General features: G+C 65.3%; 1 protein-coding gene across 1 annotated transcript in view; it reads left to right on the forward strand.

Annotated features, from left to right (window-relative positions):
- FBN3 (fibrillin 3) overlaps nucleotides 1–12507 on the forward strand; it is a 107319-nt gene that overhangs the window by 33014 nt on the left and 61798 nt on the right. The window contains exons 18-26 of the mRNA XM_050933692.1: nucleotides 713–838; nucleotides 1364–1486; nucleotides 2903–3028; nucleotides 3129–3254; nucleotides 4314–4436; nucleotides 4908–5030; nucleotides 5731–5856; nucleotides 8407–8529; nucleotides 8959–9081. Of these exons, the coding sequence (XP_050789649.1) occupies nucleotides 713–838; nucleotides 1364–1486; nucleotides 2903–3028; nucleotides 3129–3254; nucleotides 4314–4436; nucleotides 4908–5030; nucleotides 5731–5856; nucleotides 8407–8529; nucleotides 8959–9081 (1119 nt within the window). The remainder of the gene's footprint in view (nucleotides 1–712; nucleotides 839–1363; nucleotides 1487–2902; nucleotides 3029–3128; nucleotides 3255–4313; nucleotides 4437–4907; nucleotides 5031–5730; nucleotides 5857–8406; nucleotides 8530–8958; nucleotides 9082–12507) is intronic.

Below are 12507 nucleotides of genomic sequence, written 5' to 3' on the forward strand. Positions count from 1 at the left end.
GGTTACACTGGATGAGACACCTGTCAGAGGGTCTGATCCTAAGCCAGATCCCACTCAGGTCAGTGGGGGGATGATGGCGTGCTGCATTTCACAGAATCAGGCCCAGAGTCTCTGTCGCTCCCAGAGCCATGTTGCATTTATGGAACCAGATCAGCTACCTGCTGTTCATCAAGGACTGACCGACATGGTGATGGGCCGGAGTGGCAGCCGGCAGCATGCTGGACTGCCCAGATTGCAGTAGTGAGAGTGGGGCAGGCTGGACAGAGACCTATGGCAAGGGGGGATCCCACCCAGCACGGTACAGAGGTTCCTGGTGGAGACCCAGCCACTGGGGGTAGGACCTACTGATTGAAATGCTGTAAGAGTAAAGAGCGCCTAGCAACGCTGCCAGGAGACAGGAAGTGGGAGGCGCTGCAGAGCCCCAGAGGGGCAGAGAAATCCCACCTGGGTCTGGGGCAGTGGGTATGGGCCTACCTGGAAGCTGCAGCGAGTGCGCCTGGGGAAGTGAGCTGGTTCTTCCCCTCCATGCAGGGAGGGGGGATACGAAGCAGCTGGGAGAGACCCAGGAGAGTGTCAGGACCTGGGTGGGTCTGTGAAGTTGGGGGGATGGGGGCTGTGGGGAGCCACAAGGGTCACTGTTAAAATGCAGCACTAGCAATGCTAGGAATGGCTGAGCCCCGCTGGCCTATTAACCCTTTCACTCTCACCCCAGATATCAATGAATGCTCCCTCAGCGACAGCCTGTGCCGCAACGGGCACTGCGTCAACGTCATCGGCACCTACCAGTGCGCCTGTGACTCTGGCTTCCAGGGCACTCCGGACAGGCAGGGCTGCGTCGGTGAGTGCACATGGGGCTGAGCTCCAGGCTGGGCTCTGGGCAGGGCTCTGCCCTGCAGATGCAGGAGGGCAGAGAGGATGGCCAGAGTGGGCTTTTCTGGACTTCAGCCTCCAGGAGTCCCCCAGCTGGATGCCAGGGCAATGGGCTGCCTTTAAGCGTCCATGTAAAACATACTGACAGTGCAACACCCTCTTCAGGAGGGCTCCGGGATGGACACCCCTATACACAGACATGCCCCAGTCATTGCCAGGCCCCCTGTCTGTCACAGGCTTGGTTAGTGCCAGATGGCCCGGGCTGGACACCGAGAAAACGGGAAGGCAGCAACACTTCCTCCAAGCGCCCAAGGGGGCGCTATGAGCCATCGCCCCTATCCGCAGGACCCAGGGTGCAGGTGCATCCTTCTGTCCTGGCGCTCTCTGATCCCGGGCTCTGGATGCTGGCACCGCCATGTGGGTCCCGTCTGGCTGTGCAGCTTGTGTCCCAGCAGGGGCCTGCACTGAGGGGGGCGTGGCTGTCCCCATGCAGATATTGATGAGTGCACCATCATGAACGGCGGCTGCGACACGCACTGCACCAACTCGGAAGGCAGCTACCAGTGCAGCTGCAGTGAAGGCTACGCGCTCATGCCGGACAAGAGGTCGTGTACAGGTGAGCAGGGATCTGGTTGGTCTAGTGCTGTTACACGGGCTGTGCAGGACCCTGCAGGGTGCAATACAGCCATGCCCGGGGGTTGGGTGGGACTATCTTTGGGCCATGTCCTGCGAGATGAAGGGCACCAGATGAACACCATTGGCTCACACTGAAGACAGCGCTTAGACCTGTGCACTGACGGGCACCCCCAACTCGTGCTACCCTCAGCCCCATGCACTGACGGGCACCCCTAGCTCACGCTGCCCTCAGCCCCGTGCACTGATGGGCACCCCAGCTCACCCTGCCCTCAGTCCCGTGCACTGACGGGCACCCCCAGCTCACCCTGCCCTCAGCCCCATGCGCTGGCGGGCATCCCCAGCTCACCCTGCCCTCAGCCCCGTTCACTGACGGGCACCCCTAGCTCACGCTGCCCTCAGCCCCGTGCACTGATGGGCACCCCAGCTCACCCTGCCCTCAGTCCCGTGCACTGACGGGCACCCCCAGCTCACCCTGCCCTCAGCCCCGTGCGCTGACGGGCACCCCTAGCTCACGCTGCCCTCAGCCCCGTGCACTGAGGGGCACCTCTAGCTCACGCTGCCCTCAGCCCTGTGCACTGATGGGCACCCCCAGCTCACCCTGCCCTCAGCCCTGTGCACTGAGGGGCACCCCCAGCTCACGCTGCCCTCAGCCCTGTGCACTGAGGGGCATCCCAGCTCACGCTGCCCTCAGCCCCGTGCACTGATGGGCACCCCTAGCTCACGCTGCCCTCAGCCCTGTGCACTGAGGGGCACCCCTAGCTCACGCTGCCCTCAGCCCCGTGCACTGAGGGGCACCCCTAGCTCACGCTGCCCTCAGCCCCGTGCACTGATGGGCACCCCTAGCTCACGCTGCCCTCAGCCCTGTGCACTGAGGGGCACCCCTAGCTCACGCTGCCCTCAGCCCCGTGCACTGAGGGGCACCCCTAGCTCACGCTGCCCTCAGCCCCGTGCACTGATGGGCACCCCTAGCTCACGCTGCCCTCAGCCCCGTGCACTGATGGGCACCCCCAGCTCACGCTGCCCTCAGCCCTGTACAGGACCCAGGTGCCCCTGGCAGCCAGGTGGGCATGTCATTCTGATGGTGTGTGGTGAGCCATGAGCAGCTGAGTGGGGACATTACTTGCAGGTGCCCTGGCCTGCCCAGCAATGCCAGGCCCTGAGCCAGCCTCCCTGTGGCCATTGGATTTGGAGCCGCAGGGAGTCCCTGGCCCAATCTCTTTGCTGTCTGCCTCTGGCAACACTTGCTCCCCACCCAGGGACCCTTGCGGCTGTAGCCCTGCCACCCCACCTGCCTTGCTCAGTCACCACAGACCCTCTCCTGTGTCCAGTGATCCCCCTTCGCTACCACCCGGTAGTTCCAGGCTCCTGCTCTGACAGCTTCTCCCTCCCTCGCCAGATATCGATGAGTGCGAGGACAACCCAGAGATTTGCGATGGTGGCCAGTGCACCAACATCCCGGGGGAGTACCGCTGCCTCTGCTTTGACGGATTCATGGCCTCCCTGGACATGAAGACGTGCATCGGTGAGACAGCCACACCCGGTGGTCGCTGGGGAGGGAGGGTCTGGAACCAGCCCCAGGCCCTGGCACAGGGCTGCAGGTACTGAGCCGTGTTCTCCTGCAGATGTGAACGAGTGTGACCTGAACCCCAACATCTGCCTGCACGGCGAGTGCGAGAACACCAAGGGTTCCTTCATCTGCCACTGCCAGCTCGGCTACTTCGTCAAGAAGGGGACGACAGGCTGCACAGGTGGGAACACTGCCGCACCAGTGCCCTGGGCTGTTGAGAGCCAGTGCCTGGGTCGGGTGCCAGCTAGGCAGGAGCAGTGCCACAGGTGGCAAGCCCCAGGGCAGCTGGCTCCTGCTGGGACTCCCCACCCCGAGAGGGCAGGGACTGCAAGGCCAGAGCCAATGAGTCACCCGCACTGGCAGGGGTGGCTCTAGGTATTTTGCCGCCCCAAGCACAGCAGGCAGGCTGCCTTCGGCGGCTTGCCTGTGGGAGGTCCCCGGTCCCGCGAATTCGGCGGCAGCCTGCGGGAGGTCCACCAAAGCCGCGGGACCAGCGAACCCTCTGCAGGCAAGCCGCCGAAGGTAGCCTGCCTGCCACCCTCGTGGCGACCAACAGAGCGCCCCCTGTGGCTTGCCGCCCCAGGCACGCGCTTGGCATGCTGGTGCCTGGAGCCGCCCCTGCGCACTGGGCTCTAGGCAGGAATCTGTTCCCAATTGATTTATATCCTGTGGGCCTGACTCTCCTCTTACCACAGTCTGTCCCCATCGTCCGGAGCGGGGGGAAATCACTCACTGCACACCCTCATCGCACCAGGGGTCACTCTGCATTCCAGTCTGTCCCCATTGCCCTGGGGGTCACTCACTGCGCAACCCTCCACTGTCCACGGGGGGTCACTCACTGCACACCCCCATCGCACCAGGGGTCACTCTGCACTCCAGTCTGTCCCCATTGCCCTGGGGGTCACTCACTGCGCAACCCCCCACTGTCCACGGGGGGTCACTCACTGCACACCCCCATCGCACCAGGGGTCACTCTGCACTCCAGTGTGTCCCCATTGCCCTGGGGGTCACTCACTGCACAACTCCCCACTGTCCATGGGGGGTCACTCACTGTGCACTCCTCATGGCCCCAGGGGGTCACTCACTGTTCACCCCTCCATCACCCCGGAGTGTCACTCCTGGGTTGGCCTGGCCCATCCCCAGGGGCACTTCGAGCCCAGTGGACCCTAGGTTTGTCCCCCCTTCACTCAGGGGATGAGGGGCCTGGCTGGGTCAGGTCTAATGCACTTCTTTTGTGCAGATATCAATGAGTGTGAGATCGGTGCTCACAACTGTGACATGCACGCCTCCTGCATCAACGTGCCCGGCAGCTTCAAGTGCAAGTGCCGCACGGGCTGGCTTGGAGATGGGCTGAAATGCAATGGTGAGTTTCCAGTCCATACGGGGAGGTGACTCGAGCAGCTCCTAGCATGTGGCCGTGTCCCTGGCCACGTGCACCTGCGGCTACTGGAGTCAGCTGTGCACACACAGTGCTCCAGGGGCCAACAGGCCATTGTGTTCACATGGGCAATGTATGTACGTGTGTCAGTGTCTCGCGGCCAGTGTCTGAGTGTGTGTGTGTGTGTGTGTGTGCCTCACGGGCAGTGTGTATGTCTGTGCACGTCAGCGTCTCAAGCAGCATGTGTGTGTACGTGTGTTTGAGTGTCTCACAAGTAGTGTGTAGGTGTGTGGAGCTGTGCTGTCTGTCTGGGTGTCCCATGCTCACCAGCAGGAGGCGGGGAGCCAGGAGGCTGAAGCCCAGCTCAGGTGCTCGGACTCCAGCCTGTAACCCCTGTGCTGCCCCTGGGCACAGACCCCGAGACAAGCAATCCTCTCACCGAGCTTCTCCCCACAGACCTGGATGAATGTGCCACTGAAGAGCACAAGTGCAACCTGAATGCCAATTGCGTGAACACACCTGGCTCCTACCGCTGCGCCTGCCGAGAGGGCTTCTCCGGCGACGGCTTTTTCTGCTCAGGTACAGGGTGTCCGGGCTCTGGGGCAGAGCGAGGGGTCTAGCACCCACCCGGGACTGCTCCAGTCTACCCCAGCTGTGGGGAGCAACTGATCGCTCCGCGGCTACCGTGAGGGATGCAGAGACGGGGTAGAGAGCCCCTCCCTCCCCCGCCAGCCCCCATCCTCTGGGATGCAAACCCTGACTGACAGCCAGACAATCTCCAAACCTCACCCATCCCGTTCAGTTACCCATGGGATCGCCCCACCCCCACCCGCTGCGTTATCCATGGGATCCCCCATCCCCATCTGCTGGTTTACTCACAGGATCCTCCCATCCCCACATGCTTGGTTACCCATGGGATCCCCTCCATCCTCACCCATCCGTTACCGGTGGGACCACTCTGGCCAGCGCCCCATGCCAAGGACAGATCTGAGAGCTAGCTAGCTGCGAAGCCTCCTGCCCTCCTGCCTGTGGGGGATGGGTAACCTGCTCTAGGCTAGGGAGCCCTCCCAAAAGCATTCATCTCCTGCAGGTGCTTTTGGGAACCCCCCAACAGTACCTAGTTTCCTTTCCTCTCCTGGGAAGCGCCTTCAGCTGCCTGTGAGCCGCGAGAGGGAGCACTAGATTGTGGAGGCTCATGCGAGTTTCCCTGGGGGGGCGGGGCGGAGGCGCCGGCCTTCTCCCCACCGCTGCGTTGACGTGCTGGTGACCTCTCCTGCAGATGTGGACGAATGTGCGGACAACGTGAACCTGTGTGAGAACGGGCAGTGCCTGAACGCGCCTGGGGGCTACCGCTGCGAGTGCGAGATGGGCTTCAACCCCACGGAGGACAGCAGGGCCTGCCAGGGTAAGAGCACGGCTCCTGCAGCACGGCACTGCCAGCCTTTCTACGCTGCCCCGGCACAGCCAGGGCCTTCACACCACGCTGCTGCCCAGTGTGGGGCCCTGGCCCTGCCGCCGCCCCAGGGAGCACGCCAAGGCTCCAGTCACCGGCTGGCGTCTGGTGTCGTGGGCTCAAGAAGGCCAAGGCTTCTTTCCAGGGAGTGCGAGGAGCCACCCAAATTCCTGCCCTGTGAGAGTGGCCATCACACCCAGCCCCAGCCCACAGCACCCTTGGCCGCGGCTGGGCTGCAGACCAAGGCCCACTGTACCGCTCTGGCTGCCTGATCCTCTGCCGCCTCTTAGCAGCTCCTAGGTGAGCCTGTGACATCTGCTGAGATCCCCCAGGGCAGGCTCCAGGCCCTTCCCCTCACACAAAGAGCTCCCAGGGCAGGCTCCCAGCCCTTCCTCTCACACAGAGATCCCCCAGGGCAGGCTCCAGGCCCTTCCCCTCACACAAAGAGCCCCCAGGGCAGGCTCCTGGCCCTTCCCCTCACACAGAGCCCCCAGGGCAGGCTCCAGGCCCTTCCCCTCACACAAAGAGCTCCCAGGGCAGGCTCCCAGCCCTTCCTCTCACACAAAGAGCCCCCAGGGCAGGCTCCTGGCCCTTCCCCTCACACAGAGAGCCCCTGGGGCAGGCACCTGGCTCTTCCCCTCACACAGAGATCCCCCGGGCAAGTGCCCGGCCCTTCCTCTCACATAGAGAGCTCCCAGGGCAGGTTCCCAGCCCTTCCCTTCACACAGAGATCCTCGGGGCAGGCTCCTAGCCTTTCCCCTCACACAGAGAGCCACCCGGGGCAGACTCCCAGCTCTTCCTCTCACACAGAGATCCCTCGGGCAGGCTCCTGGCCCTGCCCCTCACACAGAGCCCCTGGGGAAGGTTCCCGGCCCTTCCCCTCACACAAAGATCCCCCGGGACAGGCTCCCGGCCCTTCCCCTCACACAGAGATGCACCGGGGCAGGCTCCCAGCCCTTCCCCTCACACAGGGAGCCCATGAGCAGGAGCCCGGCCCTTCTCCTCACACAGAGACCCCCCGGGGCAGCACCAAGCCCTTCCCTTCACACAGAGAGCCCGCGGGGCAGGCGCCCAGCCCTGCCCCTCACATAGAGAGCCCCCGGGGAAGGTGCCCGGCCCTTCCCTTCACACAGAGAGCCCCTGGGGCAGACGCCCGGCCCTTCCCCTCACATAGAGAGCCCCCGGGGAAGGCGCCCGGCCCTTCCCCTCACATAGAGAGCCCCGGGGGCAGGCACCCGGCCCTTCCCCTCACACAGAGAGTCCCCGGGGAAGGCTCCCAGCCCTTCCCCTCACATAGAGATCCTCCAGGGCAGGCTCCCAGCCCTTCTCCTCACACAGAGATCCCCCAGGGCAGGCTCCCAGCCCTTCGCCTCACAAAGAGAGCCACCCAGGGCAGACTCCCAGCCCTTCCTCTCACACAGAGATCCCCCGGGGCAGGCTCCCGGCCTTTCGCCTCACACAGAGATCCCCCGGGCAGGCTCCTGGCGCTGCCCCTCACACAGAGCCCCCAGGGAAGGCTCCCGGCCTTTCCCCTCACACAGAGATGCACCGGGGCAGGCTCCCAGCCCTTCCCCTCACACAGGGAGCCCATGGGCAGGAGCCCGGCCCTTCCCCTCACACAGAGATCCCCATGGGCAGGAGCCCGGCCCTTCTCCTCACACAGAGACCCCCCGGGGCAGGCGCCCAGCCCTTCCCCTCACATAGAGAGCCCCCGGGGAAGGTGCCCGGCCCCTCCCTTCACACAGAGAGCCCCTGGGGCAGACGTCTGGCCCTTCCCCTCACATAGAGAGCCCCTGGGGAAGGCGCCCGGCCCTTCCCCTCACATAGAGATCCCCCAGGGCAGGCTCCCAGCCCTTCTCCTTACACAGAGATCCCCAGGGCAGGCTCCCAGCCCTTCCCCTCACAAAGAGAGCCCCCGGGCAGACGCCCAGCCCTGCTCCTCACACAGAGATCCCCCGGGGAAGGCTCCCGGCCCTTCCCCTCACACAAAGATCCCCCGGGGAAGTCTCCCGGCCCTTCTCCTCACACAGAGATCCCCATGGGCAGGAGCCCTGCCCTTCTCCTCACACAGAGAGCCCCTGGGGCAGGCGCCTGGCCCTTCCCCTCACATAGAGATCCCCCGAGGCAAGCGCCCGGCCCTTCCCCTCACACAGAGAGCCCCCGGGCCAGGCGCCCAGCCCTTCCCCTCACACACTCTGCTCAGGCTCAGGCAAAGGTGCTGCCTGGGGGCTCCTGAGGGCCCAGCTGTAGGGCAAGGGCAGGTGGTGAAGATGGGAGCTCAAGGTGGGGGCTTGCTGCACGGGGTACACGCTGAGCCCAGGGCAGCTTCCCCTGCTGCACCAGAGAGGAGGAGCACTCCCTGGGGGAACGGCTAGTTGGTCCTGGCTGGCAGGAATCCAGCCTGGCCTGTCATTGCTGTCACATGGGGGGTAGAAGGGAAGCTGCTCCGCTGGCCCCTCAGCCCAGCTAGGCCTGATGTGCCCTGCTCTGTCTCCCTGGCAGACATTGACGAATGCACCTTCCAGAACATCTGTGTCTTCGGGAGCTGCCAAAACCTGCCTGGGATGTTCCGCTGTGCCTGTGATGATGGCTATGAGCTCGACAGGAGCGGCGGCAACTGCACAGGTAGCTGGGGCCTGTGCCTGGGGCAGGGGGTCCCTTGGGCATCGGTTCTCTGAGACCCTCCCTGGTCAGCACCCTGGGGTCACCTGCAGGGGACGAACTGGTCTCAGCTCCGGAGGGGAGCCTGGCACCCAGGAGCTGAGCAACAGACCCTGCAGGCTCCAGGCTTGCCCAGGGCAGGGCTTGCTCTAACCAGGGCCAGCTGCCAATGACCCTACGGTGCTCTCAGTAGACCACCTGTCACTCACCTGATGCCTGGCAGAGGTGGAGGAGGGGAGGGGCTGTCTGCCATCACCTCGGGGTGTGAGAAGGCTCCCTGTCACATGGGGAGCATAGGGAGGCAGCCGGTATCCTCCCCAACTGGGGCGATCACTGAGGTTTCCTTGGTGATCAGTGATTGCTCCTGCTACTGAGTCGTTCCCGTCCCTGCAGACGTCAACGAGTGCGCGGACCCCGTGAACTGCATCAATGGGCTGTGCGTCAACACCCCGGGCAGCTACCTGTGCAACTGCCCCCAGGACTTCGAGCTGAACCCCACGGGAGTGGGCTGTGTGGGTGAGTGCAGCTTCCAGCAGAGAGCAGCCCTGCCAGTGCATCCTCAGGCCCCACTTCCAGTGTGAACCAGCCGCTCCAGGGTTCACTCAGCCCCCACTCATTGGTGGAGCCAGGAGGGGTACAGAACCTGCCCAGAGCGGGGTCTCTCTGCCCCAGACTCAAGGCTGGCTCATGGTCTCTGGCTTGTCCAATGTAACTGGGGGTGGTTTGTTCTCCAGGCAAAGTGCTAATCCTGCCTTCAGTCCTAGTCAGACTTTGGCCTCCGGGAGAGTAGAGGCGGTGAGTTCCTCAGGTTAACTCAGTGTCCTTTTCTCGATACCTGGTTCCCTCCACAGCACCGTCTGCTCACATCCAGGTCCTCACAGCCCCGGTCCGAGACACGCCCCGCGGGCCGAGTGGGGGCGTCCCCCCTGTTCACAGCGCGGCGCGAGGGGGAGAAAAGCCACCTTGAGCTGCTCCCTCTTCCCCCACCCCTCCAGTCGGCTCCTGGGGCTGCGGTGAGAGCCCCGCCTGCCTCCTTCGGCAGCCCTGATTGGCTGCTCTGACCCGGATCCTGACCCCGACCCCCAACCCTGCGCTGTGACCCGCAGACCCTGACCCCGACCCCGACCCTGCGCTGTGACCCACACACCCTGACCCCGACCCCCACCCTGCGCTGTGACCCACAGACCCTGACCCCGACCCCCACCCTGCGCTGTGACCCACACACCCTGACCCCGACCCCCACCCTGCGCTGTGACCCACAGACCCTGACCCCGACCCCCAACCCTGCTCTGTGACCAACAGACCCTGACCCCGACCCCCAACCCCTGCTCTGTGACCCACAGACCCTGACCCCGACCTCCACCCTGCGCTGTGACCCACAGATCCTGACCCGACCCCCAACCCTGCTCTCTGACCCACAGATCCTGACCCGACCCCCAACCCTGCTCTCTGACCCACAGAGCCTGACCCGACCCCCAACCCTGCGCTGTGACCCGCAGACCCTGACCCCGAACCCCAACCCTGCGCTGTGACCCACAGAGCCTGACCCCGACCCCCAACCCTGCTCTGTGACCCACAGACCCTGACCCCGAACCCCAACCCTGCTCTGTGACCCGCAGACCCTGACCCCGACCCCCACCCTGCACTGTGACCCACAGACCCTGACCCCAACCCCCACCCTGCGCTGTGACCCACAGACCCTGACCCCGACCCCGCCCTGCACTGTGACCCACAGAGCCTGCTCAGCTGCCCTGACCCTGCACCGTGACCTGCAGACCCTGACCCCGACCCCCAACCCTGCTCTCTGACCCACAGAGCCTGACCCCGACCCCCAACCCTGCGCTGTGACCCACAGACCCTGACCCCGACCCCCACCCTGCGCTGTGACCCACAGACCCTGACCCCGACCCCCAACCCTGCTCTGTGACCAACAGACCCTGACCCCGACCCCCAACCCTGCTCTGTGACCCACAGACCCTGACCCCAACCTCCACCCTGCGCTGTGACCCACAGATCCTGACCCGACCCCCAACCCTGCTCTCTGACCCACAGATCCTGACCCGACCCCCAACCCTGCTCTCTGACCCACAGAGCCTGACCCCGACCCCCAACCCTGCACTGTGACCCGCAGACCCTGACCCCGAACCCCAACCCTGCGCTGTGACCCACAGAGCCTGACCCCGACCCCCACCCTGCACTGTGACCCGCAGACCCTGACCCTGACCCCCAACCCTGCACTGTGACCCGCAGACCCTGACCCCAACCCCCAACCCTGCGCTGTGACCCACAGACCCTGACCCCGACCCCCAACCCTGCCCTGTGACCCGCAGAGCCTGACCCCGACCCCCAACCCTGCTCTGTGACCCACAGACCCTGACCCCGACCCCCACCCTGCGCTGTGACCCGCAGAGCCTGACCCCGACCTCCACCCTGCTCTCTGACCCACAGAGCCTGACCCCGACCCCCAACCCTGCTCTGTGACCCACAGACCCTGACCTCGACCCCCACCCTGCGCTGTGACCCACAGACCCTGACCCCGACCCCCACCCTGTGCTGTGACCCACACACCCTGACCCCGACCCCCAACCCTGCTCTGTGACCAACAGACCCTGACCCCGACCCCCAACCCTGCTCTGTGACCCACAGACCCTGACCCCAACCTCCACCCTGCGCTGTGACCCACAGACCCTGACCCCGACCCGCAACCCTGCGCTGTGACCCACAGACCCTGACCCCGACCCCCAAACCTGCGCTGTGACCCACGGACCCTGACCCCGACCCCCACCCTGCTCTGTGACCCACAGACCCTGACCCCGACCCCCACCCTGCTCTGTGACCCACAGAGCCTGACCCCGACCCCCACCCTGCGCTGTGACCCGCAGAGCCTGACTCCAACCCCCACCCTGCCCTGTGACCCGCAGACCCTGACCCCAACCCCCAACCTGCGCTGTGACCCGCAGAGCCTGACCCCGACCCCCAACCCTGCGCTGTGACCCGCAGAGCCTGACCCCGACCACCACCCTGCACTGTGACCCACAGACCCTGACCCCGACCCCCAACCTGCACTGTGACCCACAGAGCCTGACCCCGACCCCCAACCCTGCACTGTGACCCACAGAACCTGACCCCGACCCCCAACCCTGCGCTGTGACCCACAGACCCTGACCCCGACCCCCAACCTGCGCTGTGACCGACAGAGCCTGACTCTGACCCCCACCCTGCGCTGTGACCCACAGAGCCTGACCCCGACCCCCACCCTGCGCTGTGACCCGCAGACCCTGACCCCGACCCACAACCCTGCACTGTGACCCACAGACCCTGACCCCGACCCCCAACCTGCACTGTGACCCACAGAGCCTGACCCCGACCCCCAACCCTGCACTGTGACCCACAGACCCTGACCCCGACCCCCAACCTGCGCTGTGACCGACAGAGCCTGACTCTGACCCCCACCCTGCGCTGTGACCCACAGAGCCTGACCCCGACCCCCACCCTGCGCTGTGACCCGCAGACCCTGACCCCGACCCACAACCCTGCACTGTGACCCACAGACCCTGACCCCGACCCCCAACCTGCGCTGTGACCCGCAGACCCTGACCCCGATCCCCAACCTGCACTGTGACCCACAGAGCCTGACTCCGACCCCCACCCTGCGCTGTGACCCACAGAGCCTGACCCCGACCCCCACCCTGCGCTGTGACCCACAGACCCTGACCCCGACCCCCACCCTGCGCTGTGACCCACAGACCCTGCTCAGCTGCCCTGACCCTGCGCTGTGACCCACAGACCCTGACCCCGACCCCCAACCCTGCGCTGTGACCCACAGACCCTGACCCAACCCCCACCCTGCGCTGTGACCCACAGACCCTGCTCAGCTGCCCTGACCCTGCGCTGTGACCCACAGACCCTGACCCCCAACCCCCACCCTGCGCTGTGACCCAC

This window comes from Gopherus flavomarginatus, chromosome 24, assembly GCF_025201925.1.
Source record: "Gopherus flavomarginatus isolate rGopFla2 chromosome 24, rGopFla2.mat.asm, whole genome shotgun sequence".
In the NCBI taxonomy this organism is placed as follows: Eukaryota; Metazoa; Chordata; order Testudines; family Testudinidae; genus Gopherus; species Gopherus flavomarginatus.